At 38.1% G+C, this 26,968-nt stretch overlaps 1 protein-coding gene across 2 annotated transcripts in view; it reads left to right on the top strand.

The window, feature by feature from the left end:
• LOC148942088 (aspartate dehydrogenase domain-containing protein-like) overlaps window positions 1–26,968 on the top strand; it is an 83,772-nt gene that overhangs the window by 17,124 nt on the left and 39,680 nt on the right. For both annotated transcript variants that reach the window (XR_016143134.1, XM_089103004.1), the window contains exons 2-3: window positions 8,927–9,108; window positions 9,933–10,118. Coding sequence is in view for 1 of the 2 variants with exons in the window: in XM_089103004.1 (XP_088959130.1) it covers window positions 8,927–9,108; window positions 9,933–10,118 (368 nt within the window). In the remaining variant the exon portion in view is untranslated. The remainder of the gene's footprint in view (window positions 1–8,926; window positions 9,109–9,932; window positions 10,119–26,968) is intronic.

Below are 26,968 nucleotides of genomic sequence, written 5' to 3'. Positions count from 1 at the left end.
AAAAGTATTTCTTGGTGTTCAGTTATCCAAAAAGCTGTAATATCTAGTTGTGGCTGAAAAATATAAGAACTTAAAGCTTTAAAATGGGTTTAGGAGGGACATTAAGAAAGTAACTTGCTCTGAAATGGTCTTTGAATAGCCTTTCTTGGTGTTGATTTACCCAAAAATCTGTATTCTATTGTTGTGGGTGAAAAAGATAAGTACTTCCAATTCGTAAATCGGTTTAGGAGTGACATTCAGAATGCAACTTGCTCTGCAATGGGCTTTGAAAGGTGTTACATAGTGTTGAGTAATCCAAAAATATGTCAAGTATATGTTTGTGTCAAATACATTATTACTTCAAGTTGGAAAAAGGGTTTTTGTGAGACCTACGGAAAGGAAATTGCTCCAGAATAGTCAATTAAATGTCGGTCGGGGTGCTGGGTAACAAAAAAGCTGTACTGTCTAGTTGTTGCCGACAAAATTAAGCATTCCAACATAATGATAGAGCTTCGGAGGGACATTATGAACTTTACTTGATCTGAAATTGTCTTTGTTATGTGGAACTTGGCTTTGAAGGATCAATCAAGCGGTTATGGAGAGTTGTGGGTGCACAAGGAAAGAATACCAATTTCGAAAATGGGTTTAGGAGGGACATTAAGAAAGACGCAAGCACTATAAGTGACTAAAAAATCTATTTCTTGGAGTTGAGGGATCCAAAAAGCTGTAAAGTACAGTTGTGGGTGAAAAAGATAAGTACTTCAAATTGGAAAATGGGTTTAGGAGGGACATTAAGAATGTAACTTGCTCTGACATGGTCTATGAAAAGTATCTCTTGGTGTTGAGGTATCCAAAAAGCTGTAAAGTATAGTTGTGGCTGAAAAAGATAAGTACATCAAGTTGGAAAATGGGTTTAGGAGGGACATAAAGAAAATAACTTGCTCTAAAATGGTCTTTGAAAAGTATTTCTTTGTGTTAAGGTATCCAAAAAGCTGTAAAGTATAGTTTTGGGTGAAAAACATAAGTACTTCAAGTTTGAAAATGAGTTTAGAAGTGAAATTTAGAATCTATCTTGCTATGACTTTTTATTTGAAAAGTACTTTTTTGTGTTTATTTTTGAAAAATTCTTAAATATATCGTGGTGTCATAAAAAGCTCAGCCATTCTTGTTGTAAAAGGTAGTTAGGACGGAAATATAGAAAGTAAATTGATCTGATATGGTCTAAGTAAATTATTTATTGGTATTGAGGTATAAAAAAAGCTGTAAAGTATAGTTGTGGGTGAAAAAGATAAGTACTTCAAGTTGGAAAATGGGTTTAGGAGGGATATTAAGAAAGTAACGTGCTCTGACATGGCCTTTGAAAAATATTTCTTGGTGTTGAGGTATAGAAAAAGCTGTAAATTATAGTTCTGGGTGAAAAAGATAAGTACATCAAGTTGGAAAAATTGATTTAGAAGGGCCATAAATAAAGGAGATTGCTCTGAAATGGTCTTTGAAAAGTACGTGCTGGTGTTTAGGTATCCAAAAAGCTGTAATGTATAGTTGTGGGTGAAAAAGATAAGTACTTCAAGTTGAAAAATGGGTTTAGAAGGGACATAAAGAAAGAAACTCGCTCTGAAATGGTCTTTGGGAAGTATTTCTTGGTGTTTAAGTATCCGAAAAGCTGTAAAGTATGGTTTTAGGTGAAAATTATAAGTACTCCGAGTTGGAAAATGGGTTTAGGAGGGACATTAAGAAAGTAACTTGCTCTGAAATGTCTTTTTAAAAGTATTTCTTGGTGTTGATGTATCCAAAAAGCTGTAAAGTATAGTTGTGGGTGAAAAAGATAAGTACTTCAAGTTGGAAAATGGATTTAGGAGGGACATTAAGAAAGTAAATTGCTCTGAAATGTCTTTTGAAGTGTTGAGGTATCCAAAAAGCTGTAAAGTATAGTTGTGGGTTAAAAAGATATGTACTTCAAGTTGGAAAATGGGTTTAGGATGGACATTGAGAAAGGAACTTGCTCTGAAATGGTCTTTTGAAAAGTATTTCTTGGTGTCGTGGTATCCAAAAAATTGTGAAGTATAGTTGTGGGTGAAAAGATAAGTACCTCATGCTGGAAAATGGGCTTAGGAGGGATAGTAAGAAAATTACTTGCTCTGAAATGGTCTTTGAAATGTATTTCTTTGTTTTGAGGTATCCAAAAAGATTTAATGTATAGTTGTGGGTGAAAAAGATAAGTACTTCAAGTTTGAAAATGTGTTTAGGAGGTACAGTAAGAAACGAACTTGCTCAGAAATGGTCATTGATAAGTATTTCTTGGTCTTGAGGTATCAAAAAAACTGTAAAGTATAGTTTTGGGTGAAAAAGATAAGAACTTCAAGTTGGAAAATGGGTTTAGGAGGGACTTTAAGAAAGTAACTTGATCTGAAATGGTCATTGAAAAGTATTTCTTGGTGTTGATGTATCCAAAAAGCTGTAAAGTATAGTTGTGGGTGAAATAGATATGTACTTCAAGTTGGAAAAAAGGCTTAGGAGGGATATTAAGAAAATAAATCAGTCTGAAATAGTTATTGAAAAGTATTTCTTGGTGTTGAGGTATCCAAAAAGCTGTAAAGTATAGTTGTGGGTGAAAAAGATAAGTACTTCAAGTTGGAAAATGGGTATTTCTTGGTGTTGAGGTATCCAAAAAGCTGTAAAGTATAGTTGTGGGTGAAAAAGATAAGTACTTCAAGTTGGAAAATGGGTTTAGGAGGGACATTAAGAAAATAACATGCTCTGAAATGTCTTTTGAAAAGTATTTCTTGGTGTTGAGGTATACCAAAAGCATTAAAGTATAGTTGTGGGTGAAAAAGTTAATTATTTCAAGTTAGAACATGGGTTTAGGAAGGACATAAAGAAAGTAGCTTGATCTGAAATGGTCTTTTAAAAGTGTTTATTGGTGTTGAGGTATCCAAAAAGCTTTAAAGTATGGTGGTGGGGTGAAAAAGATAAGTACTTCAAGTTGGAACACAGGATTTAGGAGGGTTATGAAAAATTGAACTTGCTATGAAAATTTATCTGAAAAATATTTCCTGGTGAGGAGGGATGCAAAAAGATGTAAAATACATTTGTGGAAGAAAAAGATAATTACTTTATGTTCAAGCCATGATTTAGAAGGGACATTAAGAAAGTAACTTGCTCTGAAATGGTCTTTTAAAAAGTATTTCTTGGTGTTGAGGTATCCAAAAAGCTGTAAAGTATGGTTTTGGGTGAAAAAGATAAGTACTTCAAGTTGGAAAATGGGTTTAGGAGGGACATTATCAAAGTAACTTGCTCTGAAATGGTCTTTGAAAAGTATTTCTTGGTGTTGAGGTATCCAAAAAGCTGTAAAGTATAGTTGTAGGTTAAGTAGGTTAGTATTTATCGTTTTAATTTTGATTTAGGAAAGTCATTAAGATATGAACGTTCTCTGAAATGTCTTTTGAAAAGTATTTCTTGGTGTTGAGGTATCCAAAAAGCTGTAAATTATAGTTGCGGGTGAAAAAAGATCAGTACTTCAAGTGGGAAAATGGGTTTAGGAGGGATATTAAGAAAGTAACTTGCTCTGAAATGGTCTTTGAAAAGTATTTCTTGGTGTTGAGGTATCCAAAAAACTGTAAAGTATGGTTGTGGGTGAAAAAGATAAGTACTTCAAGTTGGAAAATGGGTTTAGGAGGGACATTGAGAAAGGAACTTGCTCTGAAATGTCTTTTGAAAAGTATTTCTTGGTGTTGAGGTATCCAAAAAGCTGTAAAGTATAGTTGTGGGTGAAAAAGATATGTACTTCAAGTTGGAAAATTGGTTTGGAATGGACATTAAGAAAGTAACTTGCACTGAAATGGTCTTTGAAAAGTATTTCTTGGTGTTGAGGTATCCAAAAATGCTGTAAAGTATAGTTATGGGTGAAAAAGATAAGTACTTCAAGTTGGAAAATGGGTTTAGGATGGACATTAAGAAAGTAACTTGCTCTGAAATGCTTTTTGAAAGGTATTTCTTGGTGTTGGGGTATCCAAAAAGCTGTAAAGTAAAGTTGTGGGTGAAAAGGATGGGTACTTCAAGTTGGAAAATGGATTTAGAATGAACATTAAGAAATGAAGTTGCTCTGAAATGTCTTTTGAAAACTATTGCTTGGTGTTGGGGTGTCTAAAAAGCTATAAAGTAAAGTTGTGGTGAAAGGATTGGTACTTCAACTTGTAAAAAAGGGTTAAGGAATGACATTATGAAAGGAACCTGTTCTGAAAAGATATAATAAAGTGCACAAAAAGCATTAAAAAATGGGGAGGGGACTCTTTGGGGGCCCGGGGGGCATAAGGGGGTCCGGGGTCCCTTGGGGGGCCGGGTGGTCCTTTGGGAGCCCGGGGGACCTTTGGGGACCGGTGGCTTCCTTCGGGGTTGTGGTATGGGGATCGGGGCCCTTTGTTGTTGGGGTATGGAGATCGGAGCCCTTTGGTGTTGGGGTAGGGGGATCGGTGCCCTTTGGGGTTGGGGTAGGGACCTCACGACACTGTTCAAATGGAACTTGTGTATTATAACGACCACTGAGTTTCACCCTCAAATTCTCTTCTAAGATCATCTTTACAAATCATCTTTTAAAATGTCTCTAACTGTTTCGCCGAAATAATTCCCTAAAATGTCTAAAACGGTTTCGCCCAAATAACCCCTAAACGTAATTTCAGCGTGTTCCTTTTGTTTTTGGCATCTCTGCGTTGTCATATTTCAAATTACTAAGAAACCCTTTCGTGCACTAATCACTTCATCGCTAAGATCAAAACATTCACCCGGAAACAATTCTCTTGGTAGAACTCCAAAGACATTAATAGACATTCGCTCGGAAACAATTCTCTTTAGAAAGAACAAATTAATTCCCCTTTCGTGAATCAATAATTCCCCTTAGAAACAACAAGTTATTTCCCCTTTCTTGTCAATCAATCAATCATGACATCATCTGTCACGTGTGATCTAAACTTTGCCCCGGAAACAATTCTGGTCGAACTCCAAAGACATTAATTAACTTGACGTCATCTGTCAGACATTAATTAACTTCCCCGGAAACAATTTGATTAATGACTGACAGCACAGGTGTTCCAACTCCCTAGGGACTCTATACCCATATTAGGAGTCCCGCTCGGAGTAGCGCCCCCCTTTCTACTCACAGCACTATTAATGCACTTATCTGGTATCAAACAGTTCGTGGTAATGAAATGTAAGTAAGGAGCGACCCGGCTCAATAGTAACCGAAACTCTAAAAAACGGAATTTTGATACCAATAGATGCATCAAAAGCATCAGATTTTTATGCTGATTTCAAATATATAAGTTTCATCAAGTTTAAATCTTACCCATCAAAAGTTGCGCGCCTGAGAAAATGTGCCTTATTTTCAAAAAAAGAGGAAAACACCCCCTAAAAATCACAGAACTTTAAGGGAAATCCCACACTCAGATTCAGCGTATCAGAGAACCCTGCTTTAGAAGTTTCAAGCTCCTACCTGCAAAAATGTGCAATTTTGTATTTTTTTTCTTGCCAGAAGAAAGATAAGGGGATGCATGTTTATTTGTTTTTTTATATTTTTCCTAGGGGTGATCGTGTCGACCCATTGGCTCTAGAATATCGCAGGAGGGCTCATTCAAACGGAAATTAAAACTGCCCTTTTTAAGTGACCAAAAAAATTGAGGGCAACAAGGCCCCATCCCACGCTCATTTTTTCCCCAAAGTCACCTGATCGAAATTTTGAGATAGCCTCTGTGTTACGCATGGTCGAAAAATATAATAGCTATGTCTTTGAGGATGACTTAATCCCCCACAGTCCCCGGGGGAAGGTCTGCAAGTTATGTACTTTGCCCAATGTTTACATATAGTATTGGTTATTGGGAAGTATAGAGAATTTTTCAGGGGGGATTTTTTCTGGTAGTTGGGGGGGGGGATCTGTCGGGTGTTACGTGGCAGGATCTTTTCATGGAGGAAGTTTTCATGCGGGAAGGGAAACTGCTATGAAGCTGGGGCGCTGGATTTTCCAGCATTATTTAAAAAAAAAACGATCAGAAATTTAAAAAAACAACAATTTTTTCTACTGAAACTAAGGAGCAACATCAAAACTTAAAACGAACAGAAATTATTAAGTATATCATTGCGTTCGACCACTAGTCGAACGCAATGTTCTAATTAACGTTCTAATTAACGGCCTTTGTGATTAAGGGGTTTGGGATTAACTCGCTCTTTACGCTAAAGTTTTTTTGTACTTTCATCAGAGCTATTTATTCTAATTAACGGCCTTTGTGATTAAGGGATTATTCTTAAAGAATCGGAACAACATTCGAACTTTAGCCTAAAGAACGAGGTATTGACTAGGGGGCGAACTCCCTAATATAGGTAATACAAATATACGAACGAAGAAGTTAGTTTCGTAAGTTGATTCGTAAGTTAAGTCAGAACAAAATTTCGAGAAAGCCATTTAGCCAAAAGAACAAGTAAAATTAATATGCTAATTTCATTCGTGTACGGTGAGCCAAAATCAAAGCTGCGTTAATACAAAAACGATCAGAAATTCAATAAAAAAACAAGTTCTTTTTAACTGAAAGTAAGAAGCGGCATTAAAACTTAAAACGAACAGAAATTATTCCGTATATGAAAGGGGTTGTTCCCTCCTCAACGCCTCACTCTTTGCGCTAAAGTTTGACTTTGTCTCACAACTTTATTTTTTGAAACAATAAAAAACTTGAGCGTAAAGAGCGAGGCGTTGAGGAGAGGACAGCCCCTACTATATATGGAATCATTTCTGTTCGTTTTAAGTTTTAACGTCCCTCCTTACTTTCAGTTAAAAAAAAACTTGTTTTTTTATTTAATACCATATAATGACAGGACCTTTGCTAAGGCTCTTCTGTCATTTGAGTCAAGTGCCTGTTTATGATCTATGAAATTGGGGACTAAATGGGTCTGAGGATGTAGATACTTCTCTACTACAAATGCAAGAGCGAAAATTCGGTTGACACATTTTGTCGCCTTCCTAAAACCACATTGTTCTTCTTTTAAAAATTTTTCGTGCTACATCTCTTAGTCTTATTAAATTAAAAAAAAAAAAAATCAACTGAAAGCAAGGAGCAATATTAAAACTTAAAACGAAAAAAATTATTACGTATATGAGGGGGTTCGTACCCTAGTCAATGCCTCGCTCTTTACGCTAAAGTTCGAATTTTGTTCAGATTACTTAAGAATGACCCCCGAATCACAAAGGCTGTTTAATTATAATAGATAGCTCTTTTGAAAGGACTAAAATAAATAGCGAGGCATTGACTAGGGGGCGAACCCCCTCATATACATAACAATCTATGCTCGTTTTAAGCTTTTATGTTGCTCCTTACTTTCAGTTGAAAAATTTGTTTTTTATTTAATTTCTGATCGTTTTTTAAATAATGCTTGAAAATTTGGCGCCCCCTTCATAGAAATGTCCCTTCACCCATGAAAACATTCTCCATGAAAAGATCCTCCCACGTAACCTCTTCCTCCGACCCCCCCCCCACCAGACAAAAATCCCTCCTGAATGCGTCTGTACACTTCCCAATAACTAATACTATATGTATACAATGGGCAAAGTTCTTAACTTGCAGCTCTTCCCCCGGGGACTGTTGGGGATAAAGTCATCCTCAAAGGACTATGCTGAACAAAATGGCTATATCAAAATTTTGATCGGGTGACTTTGGGAAAAAATGAGCGCGTGAGGGGGCCTAGTTGCCCTCTAATTTTTTCGGTCACTTAAAAGGACACTAGAACTTTTAGTTTCCGTTCGAATGAGCCCTCCTGCGATATTCTAGGGCCAATAAATCGATACGATCATCCCTGGAAAAATAAACACGCTTCCGTGGTCTTTCTTCTGGCAAAGAATATAAAATTCCACATTTTAGCAGATAGGAGCTTGAAACCTCTGCAGTAGGGTTTTCTGTTACGCTGAATCTGATGGTGTGATTTTTATTAAGATTCTATCACTTTTAGGGGGAGTTTTCCCTTTTTTTCGAAAATAAGGCAAATTTTTCAGGCTCGTAACTTTTGATGGGTGAGACTAAACTTGATGGAACTTTAATATTTGAAATCAGCATAAAAATCCAATTTTTTGGCATGTCTATTGGTATTCAAATTCTGTTTTTAGAGTTTTGGTTACTATTGAGCCGGGTCACTCCTTACTTACAATTCGTTACCACGAACTGTTTGATAAGTTTGAACTGACATCTCTATAATTACCATGCTTACTCTTACCACCTTTCCTATAAAGGGGGTTAATTAAAGTTTTTCTAAAATCATTAGGTACTTCGTCTTTGTCAAAAATCAGCTTCATAATTCTCAGTATTTTATCTTTGATTTTTAAACAAAAACATAAAGTTCCCTAATTTTTCACTTACCAATCGAAAAGTTATGATCATGGAAAAATCGTATCAAACTAGTTGTTCTAAATATCTGGAGAGGACTAATTCGTACGGAAACTAACAGTTCTAATACCCTTTTCAAGCAGCATAACAGCTCATGCCACAAATAGATTAGATTTTCAGTAGCATTTCCAGTTCAATTGCAATATCCCCCCAACTCCCCGACCCTCCTACTACCCTTTAAGTTATTTGTCTTTTTCGGATGTTTTTTTTTTTGTAAATTGGCAATGGGAGCTATCACTGCAGGCGCGTGTATGAATGATGTTAATAAGATTAATTACTTAGAATTAGCTAATATGTAGTAATATCTTGATTAAAATGCAAATGACTTCAAATTATATATGTTAGAAGGCAAAGGGGAGCAGTTCGGTAATATGCCGTGGCATAGGTCCCAAAGTAAAGTTTTTGATTGTCTCCTTTTTTACCAAGGGAACGGGGAGGTAATTTTACAACCTCTTTTCTTGCTAGCAACGTCCCATCCTTTACATGTTCCTTCGTAGAGCGTGCCTAATAATGTCTGCAAACATTCATTTCAGGCCAATACTTGTACGAGCATTTATCGAAGAATCGAGACTATCAGATCGTATTTGTTTGGAACAGAACTAAGGAGAAAATCATAGGTGTCCCACAAAAACTAATCCTTGATGATATTGCGGCAGTTTCAGAGCAGGATGTTCAACTTATAATTGAAGTAGCTCATCCAGATATGACCAAGACAGTAAGAATTCAACATTGCAAAAGTTTTCTTTCATATTAGCTCTGAGTATAATCATTTGTGTATATAAGATCAAAGATTTAGTCCCTAGTGATTGGCATACTCCCGCGCATAGTGTGAAGACAAATCTTCTTTTTTGGTGGGTTGGAGTCAGGTGTTTCCTCATAAACAGTCAAAGTGAACATTCCTGAACAGGAGGGCAGACAGAAACGACTAACAAAAAGATGAATCGGGAAAAGTTACAAGATATCCAGAGCACTTGTAGTATCTCAGCATCCCAAAATTTGTTTAACTTTTTGACAGCTCGAAATTCAAAGCGGAAATTCTGAAAATAACAGATTTCGTGCTGCAAGAATAAAGTGCTGCATCTTTTTGCAGAACGGAGACTCAAACTTTCATGGGGGCCCTCTGGTTTCTAATCTGACCTAATTTTTTTTACAGTAAGGAGTATAGGACCTTACAATCGTTCGAAATTATTGCCTGTCTGATAAATTTTGCTGATAATTTAAACTAAAGCCAATTAAAGATAAATTAAAGCCAGATTAAATATTAGAAAACTAAAACAATTATTGTTTCCTGTGTAGTCTCTTAGCCTTGGTATAGCGGCAAAATCACGGTATGCCAAAAGCATGCTGAACTCTTGCTGGAGTTTGGTTTAAATATCAGAAACGTTTTTTTTTCGTATTTTTTTAAAGCTTAAGAGCGCTGTTATTGTTGGTACAAAATCTCAATCACTAATACTGTCCAGTCCAAATACATCTGATTTATTTTTAACTGTTTCTTTTTGCAGATAAAAATGGATAAAAGTAATTTTAAATCTATTTCAGTTTGGAGAGAAGTTTCTCCAGAATGCTTCTTACTTCATTGGGTCGCCTACAGCTCTTGCAAATGCTGAAACCTACAAACGTCTCAAAAAAGCATCAGAACAAAGTGGCAACCCTGTCTATGTTCCGTGTGGTGCTCTTTGGGGAGCTGAAGATATCGCGAGAATGGCTAGGGCTGGTACTCTGAAGGTATCTTTCGTTTGAAACTAGCTTTCCAGTTTTTTCATTTACCTGGCTGGGAATAACCTTTCCTGCTGCAGTATAAAAAAAATGCTTCCCAAAAATAGTTTCAAATTAAAAATATCATTAAAACCTTTAAAGAACAGAAATAGTCATGATAATTCAAATCTAAAAAAACAAAACGAAGATTGCTATGAATAAGAAAATGAAACTTAAAACAAACAGAAATGAAAATGAATAAAATTAGGCCGTACTTAGAACGAACAGATTCTAGGTGCCCAGTGCCAAAAGACCCCATGACATATTATAGCCCCCTTGAGCAGTGAGACAAAGTTGCGGAGCAACATAAATGACAATGGCAAGCAAATGGATTCGAACCTGCTAACGGCACAACAAAATATTTAGCTGCTCATATTTACCAACTTCAATTGAAATCTCATAGGCCATTCTTACGGATACGGTTGACAAGACTCCTTCCCTCAAACAGGTCAATTTGAAGATGGGGATGTGATTTCATACCTGGGGCTACTGAACTGTTTTTCTTTCAACAATCTACAAAAAAAATCGATAAGAAGAAATTTTGATACCCGTTCCGCGCCCCCTTTCTTCCAGAGAGATTGGATCAGTTGCAGTACATGAAATACTATTAACCTATATCCTAGTTCGCACCAACTTCGGCTGAGATCCTACGTCTTCTTCTTGCAACTTTGCATACAAGACGATTTTTGTTCGCCCCCATTCTTTCTATCTCACAAATTTCAAATAGATATACACTTTGGGAAAGCATAACATTAAGTCTTGCTTCCGAGTAGGATTGGCTAAAACCTAGCCAAATATTCCGGAAAACACCCTAATGACTATAATCTAGCCATTCCCCCTCCCAAACATGGGTGGAAGTATCCTGGGACTCCCTAAAAGAAAATTAAGCCCCCCCTCTTTCCATAAAATTTCGTTGTAATCGTGTTCGCTGTCCTTGTAGATGTTTGGTTAACAAAAATACCCCCCCCCCCCTGTAGCCTAGTAAATGACACGGGATTCGCCCAGGATTCTGATTGAAGGATAATTCTTTTGGGCTTGGTATGTCTTGGTGAGCGTTTTCGGATTGAAAAACCTCTTCCTAGTTAATTTATTTACTATGGATTACCTCCCTGTAGGAGCATAATATTTGTAGGCATGAATGTATAATGAGTCGGAGGTAATAGGCTTGAGACTGTCTGTGCAGCTTTTTGACTCTTGTTGATAGAAGAGTATCGCCAAGTGCTGAAAACCATGTTGTGACCAAGATGGGCCCAGGATTGCACAAAGCCTCCATTCACTCTGGAGGTCCCAGGAACTTCTTGCTGTCTGATTCTAAGCCGGCTTAAGCGCTTCGGTGTAGACTTGAGAAGATATGTTGGTCCCCGTCTTGTACTGGTATCCGGCACCATTGCTTTTCCTGAGGCCAAAATAATTTCAAAAATTTAAAGAACATGCAAATTTGAACTTGGAATGTTACAACGTTAAAAAATAACTATCGTATCGGCATTTTGACTGACGAATTCAGACGATTCAAACTGGACTTATTAGGAATTTCAGAAAATCATATCCCAGGGGTAGGAAGCATGAAATTAGTTGATGTTGAATTAATTTACTCAGGCCGGAAAGATGGGGTATATAGACAGGGAGTAGGCCTCATGATGAATAAGGAAGCTGCTAAGTCTTGTTTAGACAGGGAAGGTTTTAATAATAGGATACTAATCGCCAATTTAATACTAAAGAGTTCAGGGTACCAGTTGCAGCAGTATATACCCTGGTACAACCGACTTTGGGAGATGCTAGGGACTCAGATGAACTTTACTTACAGTTACAGGAGCAAATAGACAGGGTCCCAAGTAAAAACATAGTATTTTTATTAGGGGATTTTAACGTCCAGGTCGGTAGAAATAGGGATAGATGGTATCCTAGCCTAGGTAAATTTGGGAAAGGAAAACAGTAATGGTTACAGACTGTTGCAATTCTGTAGGTATAACAATCTAGTTATAGCCAATACAGGGTTCGGCTATAAAATGGCCCATAAGTTTAGATGGTATTCATGTGATAGCAAGAAAACTAACCTTATCGATTACGGTTTTTTAATCTGTAGAATCGCAGGATCAATACAAGATACAAGGGTACATAGGAGTACTGTTGCTGATGCTAAAAGTAAAGATCACCATCTGGTAGCGTCTAGGGTTAATTTAAAGCTAAAATTTCCGAAGGGTAATACCTCCCGGGACGTTATAACGTTGGTAGACTCCATGATGAGAATTTGAGAGAAAATTTCTTGAACAGTTGAATACTAAACTGGAGAGTTTAAAATTTGGCAACATGGAAGATGGATGGAAATTTTAGGAAAACAATTTGTGAAGTTGCTGAAGGTGTCTTAAAGAAAAAAGTTAGGACCGCTGCTAGGAATATTTGTGAAAAAGCTTTATGTTTAATACAGAGGAGAAGGGATTTATACAAGAATTTTCTGAGTGATAGATCACATGAAAACAAAAGGAATGTAAAGAAAATGGAGAAAGCATTAAAATATTAACTAAGGAGGTATGAAGTGAAGGCCATAGATAAAATTGTCAAGGATCGGGAAGATGCAGCTAGACGGCTTAATAGTAAAATATTGTACTGGTATGTTAATGAATTGAGAGGAAGTAGTCAATCTGCACTTGTCCCAGTTAAAGATAGGAACGGGGCTACAATTAGTGATAAGGAAAGAGTTAAAGAGAGTTGGGTAGAATATTTTGAGAATATGCCAAACCGAGATAGAGTTGCAGGAAAAATATAGAGGAAAATGAAAAAAATTTGATACCTTTGATGCGAAGGAAGATTTGTTTTGTGAGGAAGAATTAGCGAGAGTACTAAAAGGATTAAAAAATAATAAAGCTCCAGGTCCTGATAGTGTAGTAAATGAGTTTCTTAAATATGTTGGCTCTGAGTTTAGAAATAAGTAACTGAACATTATGAATATAATTCATGAAAAGAGGAAGTACCTAGCAATTTTAGGAAAACATTGATTAAACCACTGTATAAGAAAAGTGATAAAAGTAAGTGTGGCAATTATCGAGGCATTAGTCTGGTCTCTGTAGGTAGCAAATTACTTAGTAATATGATACTTTTTAGACTGAGATATGTTGTAGACAAAGTATTAAGAGTAGAACAGTGTGGCTTTAGAAAAGGTAGAAGATGTGTCGACCAAATTTTCACTCTTAGGTTAATAATTGAGAAGTGCCTGAGTTATCAAACACCTTTGGTCCTCAGTTTTATAGATTATGAGCAAGCGTTCATTTCTGTTGGCTGAAGAGCTTTAGCAAAGGTCTTATCCTTGTATGGTATACACAAAAAAATACACTATAGTGATTAGGGCTGCATACGAGAACAACACTGCTGCGGTTAAGTTAGGAAATGAGGTAAGCACCTGGTTTCGTACTAAATCACGAGTTATGCAGGGTTGTGTTCTATCTCCCGCTATATGCATCATTTTGATGGATTTTGTCTTAAGAAGCACAGAAAAGGCAATGGAAGACCACGGAATTAAATAGGGAGGAACAACTCTTCTGGTATGCTGATGATTTAAGCATCCTATATGAAAGTGTGAGCAAAATGAATGGACTTTTAGAGGTTTTGACGTTGGGTAACGAAGAGATTCATCAGGTGGGCAGTTTCACTTACCTTGGTTGTATTATTAGTAAAGACGGTGGGAGCAGTGAAGATGTTAAAAGTAGAATAGACAAGGCACAGAGTTTTTTTTACAGTTAAAAAAAGTTTGAAGAATAGGAAGATAAATCTGCAAACCAAAATTAAAATAGTGGGCGCTCCGCTAAGGGGATGAATATTTGCTAGATGTGTTCCAGAGAAACTGCCTACGGATTGTTCTGGGTACCTGGCTGACTGACCGTATTTCAAACAGTAGGCTCAGCGAAAAGAGTGGTTCAATCCTACTTTCTAGGGCTATAATGAGAGAAAGGTTTATATTGCTAGGGCACGTTCTGCGGACGAAGCATGACAGACTGCCAAAGATTGTCCTGATTGGCCAACCGTCTAGGGTTAAACGGAAAGCACGTCGTCCGCGGTTGGGGTGGGAGGATATCACAAAGAAAGATTTAAGGGAAATGGGAAGTTCCTGGGAGGGTGTAGAGAGGGAGGCTTTGAATAGATTGGGATGGAGGAGGAGCGTGCGTAGCTGTGTTGGTCTCAGGCAGCTTGGTGCTGCGGTGAGTTGTTAGTAGTAGTAGTATTTGTAGAGAGGCATGGTTAGCTCTTGACTCTGGAAAAGCATGTAAGACACTAGCTCTTGTTTAATGTCAAGTTTAAATTTCTATCTGGCAACCTGTTCTGGCGATATAATAATGCCAAAAATAGCGGGAAGTTTTCCCTCTCCAAAGTTTGGATAAAGTACGGATCAAAGAAAGACGGTGCTATGCCGATTGGCAAGCCCTTACTTTCCACTAAGTTTATTTGAGATCTTACAGCCCATTCTGTGGATATTCCGATGCCAAGAATGTAAGAATCCGGTCTGCTTTACAATAAACGGATTGCCCAAAGACACATCTGTTATGACGTGTCGATCTTATGGCTGTTGACGTTCTGACGGTTAGTGGTTCTGACGGATTTTCGTTATGTAAAAAAATTTACAAGTTTATGTAATAGTAATAACTATATAAAAGTATAGAAACAAATTTTGGCTGTATATTTGCACATCAAGGGGGTAAGAGTAAAGCATAGCATCTATTAAATACGTAACCTAACCTAACCTAGGTACCTTTCCCCCTTAAACCCCAAAAAACTTAAGTTTTAAAATTTTAGATGTTATGAAAAATTTTAGATTTTATGACTTGTCGACGTTCTGACGGCTAGTGGTTTTGACGGATTTTCGTTATGAAAAAAAAAAATGATGTTCTGGTGTGTCGATGTTATAACTGTCGACGTTCTGACGGGTAACGATTGCGACTGTCGATGAACTGACGTGTCAATGTTATGACTGTCGACGTTCTGACGGGTAGCGATTGCGACTGTCGATGAACTGACGTGTCGATATTATGACTGTCGATGTTTTGACGGGTAGCGATTGTGACTGTCAATGTCCTGACGTTTCGATGTTATGACTGTCGTTGTCCTGACGTTTTGATGTTCTGACGAATTTTTTGTCGATGCTATGACGGATTTTGTCGATGTCCTGACGGTAGTGGTCCAGAAGTGTCGATGTCCTGACGCCTTACCCTTCCCTAGATGTCCTGATGATGAGAAATTTAGTGGTCTAATGTACTATATTCAAAATTTGAATATGAAGTTGAAATTTCTAGGGACATCAGTTTTTTGAATAAGTTGTTTACAATATTTTTACCTCATAATGTCGGGTGGATGGAGAGGGTTATTCTTGTTCATATGAATCAAAATTTGGCGTGACTTTTGATGTTCTACACGGCTGAAACCATCGTGGCCTCTACATTGGAGCAAAATAAATTGCATACTACTACTACTACTAACAACTCACCGCAGCACCAAGCCGCCTGAGGCCAACACAGCTACGTACGCTCCTTCTACATCCCAATCTATTCAAAGCCTCCCATTTTATGCCCGCTCATCAAGTTCCCATTTCCTTTAAATTTTTCTTTATGATGTCCTCCCACCTCAGACGAAGACGACCTGCTTTCCGTTTAGCCCTAGGCGGTTGGCCGAAAAGAACAATCTTCAGCAATATGTCATCCTTCATCCGCACAACGTGCCCTAGCCACCTCAACCTTTCTTTCATTATAGCCCTAGAGAGCGATATTGAACCACATTTTTCGTACAGCCTATTGCTCGAAATACGGTCAGTCAGCCGGGTACCCAGAACAATCCTTTAGCAATTTCTCTGGAAAACATCTAGCAAATCTTCATCTGCTTTTCGGAGAACTCATGCTTCAGAGCCATATTTGACCACTGTCATCACTGTAGCTTCTAATATTCTAATCTTTGTTTGCAGACTTATCTTCCTATTCTTCCAAACTTTTTTCAACTGTGAAAAAACACCCTGACCCTTGGCAATTCTACTTTTGACATCTTCACTGCTCCCACCATCATTACTAATAATATTACCAAGGTAGGTGAAGCTGTCCACCTGATCAATCTTTTCATTACCCAATTTCACCTTTTCATCTTCACTTATTCCTAGCCTTAGTGACTTAGTCTTTTTAACATTAATTTTTAAACCTATTTTAGCACCCTGAACTCGCAAAACCTCGAGGATTTCCTTCATTTTGCTCAAACTTTCCTCTAGGATGCTTAAATCATTAGTATAATACAGGTCCAGGAAACCTTAACCTCCCCATTTGATTCCGTGATCTCCCATTGCCTTTCCATTTAAAATCGCTGAAAACAAAGCTCCTGGTAGCACTTGCCAACCCTCTACCACCTAGAAACTTCCTTGTGATGGTCATGATGCCCAGCCTCCCTTTAACAAATCTGCGCCAGCAGGCATGTGAATGCAATATCTTATACTACACAGAAAACTATGTCGCAATGAGAGAGGCACTATTACCCCCTCCCCCTCTAGTACCAATAATAAAGGTGCATCAAGAGGGACTAGAAATCGATTTTACCCCACAGCATCCTTATTTAGGCTTAGTCTAAATGAAGGGAGATGATAAACGTACAACTTTCCCGTACCGCGGTCTTTTTGATCTATGAAAAAGGGCACTAGAACTTTTAATTTTCGTTTGAATGAGCCCCATCCCAATCATCTACAACCATGGGTTCAACACTCACCCCTAAAAAACTAAATGAACATCCGTGATCTTGCTTCTTGGAAAAAATGTAAAATTTTGTATCATGTAGATATGAGCTTGAAATCTTTACAGCAGGGTTCTCTGATATGCTAAATCTAATGGTGTGATTTTCATTAAGACCACTTGCATTTTTGGAGATGTCTCCCCCCTTATTAGAAAATCAGGTAAATTTTCTCAGGCTCGTAGCTTTTGAGGGTAACATTAAAGTTATGAATCTTATATATTTGGACCCGGAATAAAAATCCAATCCTTTTAATGTTTCAATTGTTATCAATTTTTCTTTTTAGAGTTTCAGTTACTATCGGCCCGACTCAATTGTTACTCACAGTCTATTATCATGAACTATTTGATGATATAAAAAAAACCTTCAAGAAAATTTTAACAGTGTTTAAATTCTTAAAGTTATTATTAAAAAAAAAATATTAATTTTTCTCCGTAAAGCCCAAATGACACTCCAGCCTTGAGTGGTTTAAGCGAATGGGTCCCAATTTTGTTCGTGATACTTTAGTAGTGGTGCCACTCTGCTTTCAAGCAGAGCCCACCCCCTTCGAATCCCGATCCGGACAATTTTTTAACTTGTAACATAGGGAAATTAACATAGGATTTTTGGTTATGTTATGTTATATTGATGTTTGTTGCTTACGTAGTTTGCTGGTTATATTATGTTGATGTTATGTTTTGTTGTTACTTTATGTTGTTTGATGATTATTGTTGGTTATGTCATGTTGTTTGATGTTTGCTGGTTATGTTGTTATGTTATGTTGTTTGATGTTTGTTGGTTATGTTGTATGATGTTTGTTGGTTATCTTGTTTGATGTTGGCTGGTTATTTTTGTTATGTTATGTTGTTTCTTGGTTATATTGTTTGATGTCGTTTGATGTTTGTTGGTTGTGTGGTCTGATGTTATGTTATGTTGTTTGTTGGTTATGTTATGTTGATGTTGTTTGATGGTTATTGTTGTTATGTTGTGTTGATCTTGTTTCATGGTTATGTTATGTTAATGTTATGTTGTTTGTTGGTTATGCTATGTTGATGTTATGTTATTGTTGGTTATGTTATGTTGATATTGTTTCATGGTTATGTTATGTTGATGTTAAGTAATGTTGGTTATGTTATGTTGGTTATGTTATGTTAATTTTGTTTGATGGTTATTGTTGTTATGTTATGTTGATGTTTGTTGGTTGTTGGTTATGAGTGTTGGTTATGTTGTTTGTTGGTTATGTTGATATTGTTTCATGGTTATGATATGTTGATGTTGTGTTGATGGTTATGTTATGTTTATGGTGTTACATGTTATGTTATGTTGATGTTATGTTGTTATGTTATGCTGATGTTGTTTGAGGGTTATTGTTGGTTATGTTATGTTGATGTTGTTTCTTGGTTATGTTATTTTTGATGGTTATGTTGTTTGATGTTTCTATGTTTTGTTGATGTTTATTATGTTTGCAGGACATATTTGAAATAAATTATGTTACTAGGCTAGATTTCTAGCGCATGTCATGCTTCTAGACACACCCCCAAATGGATGAACTCCCCCACGTTGTTACTAGACAAAATTCCCAGATGGCTGAAATCCCCAGCCTTCTTACTGGACAAAATTCCCAGATTTTTTAGATCCCCTGTGTTGTTTCTATGCAAAATCATGTGTAGAAAAAATTCCCAGGTGGCTGAAATCCCCCGCAAAGCTTTTCTATTAAATGCCATAGAGAACTCCCCTGCGTTGTTACTGGTCAAATCCTGTTTAGACACACCCCCAGTTGGTTGAAATACCCTGCGACTGTAATGTATTCTATCTTCGGGTAAAGAGTTGAATTCAATTATTTAATGGAGACCCAACACCTATAAATAAAGTGCATAAGCATAAGCAAACAACACAAAAGCAAAGCAAGCAAAGCAATTAAATCAATATCTTTCATCTTCTTTCTCATGTAGAAATGGCTTCCATCACTGCCAGACTGGATGGAGGTGGATATCAACATGACGGTCAATGCTCAGGTTCATACGCACAGGTGGTTTGGAAAGTCTAACTGAGTCAGTGACTCTTCCTGCATCTGGTGGGGCTTCAGTGCTGGTCACAGGGGGTATGACTGTATCAGTAGTTGACTGACATCGTAGACTTAATGCTCTTTCCTCCTCCCCCTGACGTTTGGCCCTTCGGCTACGGTGAAATCATCATCTTTGACTATTGACAGGGTTTCTTTGTCAGTACTGCTGTTCAATTCAGCACTGGATTAATCTGTGACAAGCGTCGTACTAGCTCCAACTGTTGCTGTTCCATCCAGATAAGTATGTAGTTTGGGGCACTGGGTAACACGGGCCTGCATGTAATGGTTGGGATGGTATAGGCACCGGCTCGGCTATAACTGGTTCTGATCTGTGACGTAGGTGGTGTCTGTTTCTCCGAAGAGTACTGTCGTCTTGCAGCCGCACCAGGTAAGAGCGCTCTTGTTGTCTCAACTTCTTCTCGACTACGCCCTTGCGCCATCTACTATTTTCATCAAATTTCACCCATACTTTCTTTCCTATGTTCAATTCTTTCAGCTCTTTGGCGTTCTTGTTGTGAGCTCTCTGCTGTATAGCCTGAGCTTTCTCTCTTGCTTTCTCGAAAACTGGCTTCGCAATTATTTTCGGCTGCAGATGGGATGGCAGCGCTGGGACCATCGACCGGGTTTTCCTGCTCATGAGCAGCTGAACCGGTGTGTATGCTCCATCAACTGGGGTGTTTCGGTATTCCAGCAATGCGATGTATGAATCTGTTCGGCTTTCTGTTGCTTTCGTTATGATCCGTTTTGCCGTCTGCACTGCCTTCTCGCTCATCCCATTGGACTGTGGGTATCGGGGACTCGATGTGACGTGGTTGATATCCCAGGATGCTGCAAACGTTCGAAACTGCTCCGAGCTGAATTGTGGCCCATTGTCTGAAGTAATCTTCTCTGGTATACCATATCTGGCGAAATGCAGTTTTAATTTCAAGATCACTTGCTGTGAGTTTGAAATGGCAAGTTTATCCACCTTGAAAAATCTACTATAATAGTCTACGGTGATTAGGTATTCCATACCACTGAATGTAAAGATGTCCAGGCCTACGTGTTGGAATGGATACTGGGGAACCTCTGAGGATATCAATGGCTCTGTCTGTTGATCCATTTGATGCATGGCGCATATTTCGCAACCAGATACTAGTTGCGTGATATCTTTCGTGATGTTAGGCCAAAATACAGAGCTACAAGCTCTTTCTTTTGTTTTCACAATGCCAACGTGTGATAAATGAAACTGTTGCAGTATGTATCCACGCAGTTCCCTAGGCAGAACACTGCGTTCGCCTTTCAGTCTGATGCCATCGTTGGTAACCAGCTCGTCTCTGTAGTTCCAGAATGGAAGAACAATAGATAGTATATCTCTTCAGTCGTTAGGCCAGCCAGATTCGACTATGTCTGACAGTGTTTTCAGCTCAACATCTCTTAGGGTTTCCTCACGGACTTGCTCTAGTTTGTTTCTGCTTACTGGAATATCTCTAAAGAATGTATGGATGGCTACTTCTCCTTCAATTTGAATTTCTGGTCTTGGTCAGGTAAGTGCATTCGTGATAAGCCATGAGATACCGGGATTTCTTTGCCGGGACGATACTAGAATGACAGTTCATACTGCTGGAGCACTAGCATCATTCTTTGCAATCGGGGTGGTGCCCTATTTATTGGTTTGGACAATATCGCCTCTAAAGGTTTGTGATCCGTTGTCACAGTGATCTTTCTACCACAAATATATTGATGGAAATGCGTGCAGGCAAACACAAGTCCCAGAAGCTCCTTCTTGATTTGTGAGTACCGTTTTTCTGTGGCACTAAGAGATATAGAAGCAAAGACTATTGTGGCATGATCTGCAACCAGTTGAGCCCCTAGCCTGTGTTCTGATGCGTCTGTTATCACTTCCACCTGGGCACTGTTTGTATCAAAATAGGCGAGTTTGCTGCAAATGGCTTCCTGGATTTTGACTCGGGCATCGTTGTGTACTACTTTCCACTTGAACTCCTTTGCTTTGGCCAGGTCCCTAAGTGGCTGGTTTAGGGTAGAGAGGCCAGGAATGTACCTCGACAAATAGTTGTACATCCCTAGAAGAGTCTGCAATTCATCTTTGTTCTTGGGGGCTGGCATTTCTTTCATTGCCTTAATTTTGTTAGGGTCTGGTTCCATACCTCCCTTTGTCAGTATATGTCCAAAGTAGGGAATGGCTACGGCATCGAAAAGGCATTTCTCTTCATTGAACTTTATGACTTTTTCACGAGCCCTCTGCATAACTGTCCTTAGTTTCCTATCATGATCTGTTGTACTTTCAGCCATTCCAGCAACATCATCTACAATCAGACCAATGTCAATACCTTCAAACGCCTCTTCCATTCGTTTTTGGTACTCATCCTGGGCTGATATGAGCCCGAAAGGATATCTCTTGAAGCGGTATCTTCCAAATGTTGTGCTGAATGTAGTGAGGTCAGCAGATTCCTCGTCTAAAACCCTTGACCAGTAACCATTTCTAGCGTCGGTTTTGAAAAATCTTTCTGCTCCAGCACATCTCACTGCTACATCATCAAAGCTAGGAATGGGGTGGTAAGGACGCTTGATACATTTGTTTAAGTCCACTGGATCTAGACAAATTCGGATTTTTCCATCTGGTTTCTTTACAAGGACAATCGAATTCACCCAGTCTGTCGGTTTTTGTACCTTCTCTATGATGCCAAGATTTTCTAATCTGTCTAGTTCTTCTTTTAGCTTCGGCTGAAGGGCATACGGAACTCTTTTTGGTGGCTGGACTGTCGGAACAGATCCTTCCTTCAGGTAAATGTGACAATTTCCAGGCAACGTCCCAATACCTTGGAAGACATCATCATAGTCCTTAAGGATCTGTCGTACTTCAGGTCTGGTTGAAACCGTGGCTGGGTCATCAGTCATGCTACATGACATGCTAAGCACAAACTTGATCAAGTTCATCTGTTCGCTCGTTTGTCTACTAAGGATTGGTCCTTTGTGGGTTTCAACAATATGGAACACATGGACCTGCGGTTCTCGGTCCTTATACTGAATCACAATCTGTGCAATTCCAAGTACTTCAAGGCTGCATCCACTGTAGCTTGTCAGGATATCTTTGTTGGGAAGCAAAGTAGGTCTTGGTTTTAAGGATCTAAATTCACTTGCTGGGAAAAGGTTTGCATCAGGCCCTGTATCAATTTTGAAGGTTATTTCTCGTCAGTATTCAGGTAGGTTAACTTTAATCATCGGCTTTTGGACTGAATCGGTTCTGCTGTCAACAGAGTCAATGAAGTATTCGTTGTTTCCTTCATTATCAGCTGGCAGGGCTTCAATTTCGTTGACACACCTGCTTTTGCAAACCTTTGCAAAATGATTTGGCTTCCGACACTTGGAACAGATCTTCCCTTTTGCGGGGCATTTGTGTTCGCGGGAGTACTGGTTCCCACAGAAATAACAGTTTGGCGTCATTGTCTTTGGCAACACTTTTTGTTTGCGTATGGCTTCCACTTCTTGCTTTACAGCACTAGTACTTTGTTCATTTCTCATCTGTGCATGGGTCTCCACAACTGTTTCAATTGCATGGCTAATATCAATAGCTTTTGCTAGTGTAAGCATTCCACCTTCACTCAATAGTCTTTCTCTTATCCGGTCACTCTGTACTCCAAACACCAGTCTGTCTCTCACCATTTCATCCGAACTATCTCCGAAACTACAATCGAGGGCCAGTAACTTCAGAGATGTCACATATGATTCAATTGTCTCTCCTTCTTTCTGATTTTGTTTGTGAAAAACGAATCGGGAAAATATGGGATTGGAACTGGGTTCAACATGCTCACTGAATTTTCTCAGATATACATCCACTTTATTTTTGTCTACTTCTGGAATCTGGAATGTGTTAAATATATCTCAGCCTTTTTCTCCTACCCATATCAGCAAAAATTGATTTGGCTGACGACCAATCAATTGTTGGATAGGGTGTGCTGTCCATTCTGACACCATGTAATGTATTCTATCTTCGGGTAAAGAGTTGAATTCAATTATTTAATGGAGACCCAACACCTATAAATAAAGTGCATAAGCATAAGCAAACAACACAAAAGCAAAGCAAGCAAGGCAATTAAATCAATATATTTCAGCGACGTTTTTCCAGACAAAAGTCCTAGCTAGCAAAACTCTCCTGCAAGGCTTTTCTAGACAAAAACATGTCTCCCAAGGTGGTTGAACTCCCCCGAGCTGTTTCTAGACAAAATTCCCATGTGACTGAAATCCCCTGAGATATTTTGCAGCCACACCCCGAGCTAGCAAGACCCCCCCCCCCCCCTGCGATGTTTTTCTGGGCAAAATTCGCAGATGGTTGAAATCCCCTACGATGCCTTTCTAGACACACCCCCAGCTAACAAAACTTCCCCACGTTGTTACTAGACAAAATTCACAGGTACGACAAAAAATAAAAGATGAAAATGTCATATTATCATATACACAAAAGAGAACCATCTATGATAGAAAACGGGGGGGGGGGCTTCTAGCCTACAAGCCCCAAGAGACTAGGGAAGCCCCCCCCCACGACATCGCTACATCCCCCCAAGAAATATTTCAGGCATTTCCCAATAAAAATTATGGTTGTGAATCCTATGATTAAAGTTTTTTGCACCCCAAGCCATTCATAACGCCTCACAAAATACCCCAGACTACCAGAGCATTTCACCCATGTGACACCACCCCCTCCCCCATCCCCTGGGTGACCTGATATTAGTCAGATTTCCCATTTTTTTGCAGTCATTAGAACAGCGTGTTTACTGCCAAATTTAATAGACTACAGGGGAGTATTTGCTTTGAAGATATCAATAAAGAGGAAATGCGAGTCTTACTCGTCCCAAGCAATAAATCTTACAATCACAGACAATGAAAATAAAAACAAATTGACGGGCAATAAAACATAAAAAGACAGCTAAGATACACGACAAGAAATTAAATAGGAAAAGGTCATGTTATCATATACGAAAAAAAAGAACCATCTATTATAGACAAAGGGGGGGGGGGCTTCTAGCTTGCAACCCCGGGGAGTAGGGGAGGGGAAGTGATATTAGATGCAATTTAAACCCTATTAAGAACTGCTATCTGTTAGATCTTCATCTGTTCCATGGGAAAAATTCTTTTTTGTCCACACCTTAACTTTTAAGCTGTAGTTCAAGAAACAATGACATTACATGACCCCCTCCCTTCAACCCAAACATTACTTTCTTCAGGCATTTTCTAATAAAAATTATGGTTTTAAATCGCGTGATTCAACCCAAGTTGCTAGAACGACGTTTTTACTTCCAAATTTGATACACGCCGGGGGGGGGGTATTTGCTTTCAAGATATTAATAAAGGAGAAATGCGTGTCTTACTCGTCCCAAACAAAAAATCTTAAAAAGACAGATACTGTAAATGAAAACAAATCGATAAGCAATAAAACATTAAAAAGACAGCTAAAAAACACGGCAAAAAATAAAAGATGAAAATGTCATATTGTAATATAGGCAAAAGAACCATCTATTATAGAAAACCAGGGCTTCTGGCCTGCAAGTCCGGAGGGTAGGTGAGGGGGGAGTGATATTATTTGGAATTTAAGACATATTAAGAGCTTTTAAGGAAATACCCCTTTTTCATTAAGATAAATTCGTGGATATTTCACATTACCCTAACAAAATTTCCAGCTCGCAACTAGTAGCCATCATTTTCAGAGGGAGCATTGATAATAGATGTAGTTTTTCAGGCGTTATTGTACCTTTAAAATGATAAAGAATAACATGCCAAATTTAAGAAAAGACAAAAGGGAGAGGACTTTAGGGGAGGCGAGCCGTTTTCTCCGTCACCAGCTCAACACTGTTTTATTTTTTATCGTTACGCAAAGCGCTAATTTTCAGGTATACATTTATGGTTATCCTGCCTTCCTCCACTAAGGTATCAACCCGTTCCTTAGTCGCCTCCGAGGAAGTTTCCAGTACCTTCTCCCCCCGACCGGTTTCTCTTAGCCCAGGGTACACTTTTACTAAAATATCAAAACATGTAAAGGAAGGGAAATTCTATTTCGAGAAATTCTTGTTGACATCTACCACGTGCGCTGTAGGGGAGTTTGGTCGGTGTCTACTCTTTTTGGGGGACGAAACACTGCCATCCTACGTGCAGTGGGGGATTTTGGTCTGTGTCTACTCATTCCTGGGACGAAACTCGGGCTTCGGCTGGGTGATAAAAGAGGCTAAAAATGGTCTCGCTCGAGATAGTTTAAATATAGTAATAATAGGGAAATTATCGCTGAGTTTCTACAGCAACCATCTAACGCTAGAGTATCCCTGTGAGAGAAGAGTAGATGTCCACACCGGTAAAAAAGTATACTTATGGTCCAGAGCGGAATGGCGCAACGACACTGTTTTCACACTAGCACCAGCTCTCCACAAGACACCCCCCCCCCCCTTTGAAAACAGAGAAGCCCCACCTTTTTTTCTCTTTAATAGTGTTAGATACTCTAAACATTTCACCTCACAATGTTACACTATAGCTACTCTAAGCAATCCCCTCTCATCACCCCCATCTCCCCAAAACACTTCAGACATTTCTCGCTAAAAATTTTATTTTCAGTTCATTCATTCGGGCGTTTGCAAGCAATTCAGCCCCCAGTGCAGCACTATAACTACTCTACGACACCCATATGCCATCACCATATCCCCCCCCCCCCCCCCCACCACAGACACTTGCTTAGAAGTAGCATTTTTTTGTTATGATGACAACTTATCTGTTAGAAGTAACAAACTTTCTGTCAAACAATACAATTTTTCTTAGAAGTAACAACTTTTTGCTATGATAACAAGTTTTCTGTCAGAAGTACCAAGTTTTTCTTAACACTAAAAAATTTTTTCATCGAAGTAACAACATCCTCTTTTAATACTACCATTCTTTTACTTATCACGCTCATATTTTTATTGGAAATAATATTTTTCTTCAGTAACGACATGTCTTCTCCTCGAAATAGCAAGTTTTACGTCAAAGATACCAAATTTTTTTTAGAAGTAATTTTTTTTGTGATAACAACTTTTCTGACAGAAGTAGCATGTTTACCTTAACACTAACAAATTGTCTCATTGAAGTAACAACATTCTTCCTTAATACTAACAAACTTTTACTTAACATTAAATTTCTCTTAGAAATAACAAATATTTTCTCAACCGTAACAAATTTTTTAATAGCTCGAACTTATCTGTCGAAAATAACAAATCTTTTCTTAAAAGTAACAATTTTTCTTCACTGATAACACGATTTCTGCTAGAAATAGCAAGTTGTCCAGCAAAGACAACAAAATTTTCTTAGAAGTAAAATTTATGAGATTGTGATAACAACTTTTCTGTCGGAGGTAGCAAGTTTTGCTTAACCCTAACAAATCTTCTCATCGAAGTAACAATATTCTTCTTTAATATTACCGAACTTTTAATTAACACTATTAGATTTTCTCTTCGAAGCATCAACTTTTTTTCCTTAGTGCAAATATGCTTTTTCTTAAAACACTCAAATTTCTCTTAGAATTAATACTTTTCGTCAGTGATAACAGGTTTTATGCTTGAAATAGCAAGTTTTTTGTCAAAGATAACGAATTTTCTTAGAATTAACAATTTTATCGTTATGACGACAACTTATCCAATAGAAGTAACAAACTTTCTACCAAACATAAACAATTTTTCTTAGAAGTAACAATTTTTTGTTAAGATTACAAGTTTTCTGTCATAAATAGCAAGTTTTCCTTAAGACTAACAACTTTTCCTTTTGAAGTATCAACTTTTTTCCTTACGACTAACATACTTTTACTTAATACACTCAAATTTCCCTTAGAAATAATATGTTTCGTCAGTGATAACAGTTTTCTGTTCAAACTAGCAAGTTCTCTGTCAAAGATACCAAATTTTTCTTAGAAGTAACAATTTTTCGTTATGATAACAATCTTTCTGCCAGAAGTAGCAAGTTTTCCTTAACACTATCATATTTTCCCTTCGAAGTATCAACCTTTTTCCTTAAAACTTAAACA

This window comes from Artemia sp. Qi Xiang Cuo, chromosome 17, assembly GCF_049724085.1.
Source record: "Artemia sp. Qi Xiang Cuo chromosome 17, ASM4972408v1, whole genome shotgun sequence".
In the NCBI taxonomy this organism is placed as follows: Eukaryota; Metazoa; Arthropoda; class Branchiopoda; order Anostraca; family Artemiidae; genus Artemia; species Artemia sp. Qi Xiang Cuo.
This window is presented reverse-complemented; position numbering and strand designations above follow the sequence as displayed.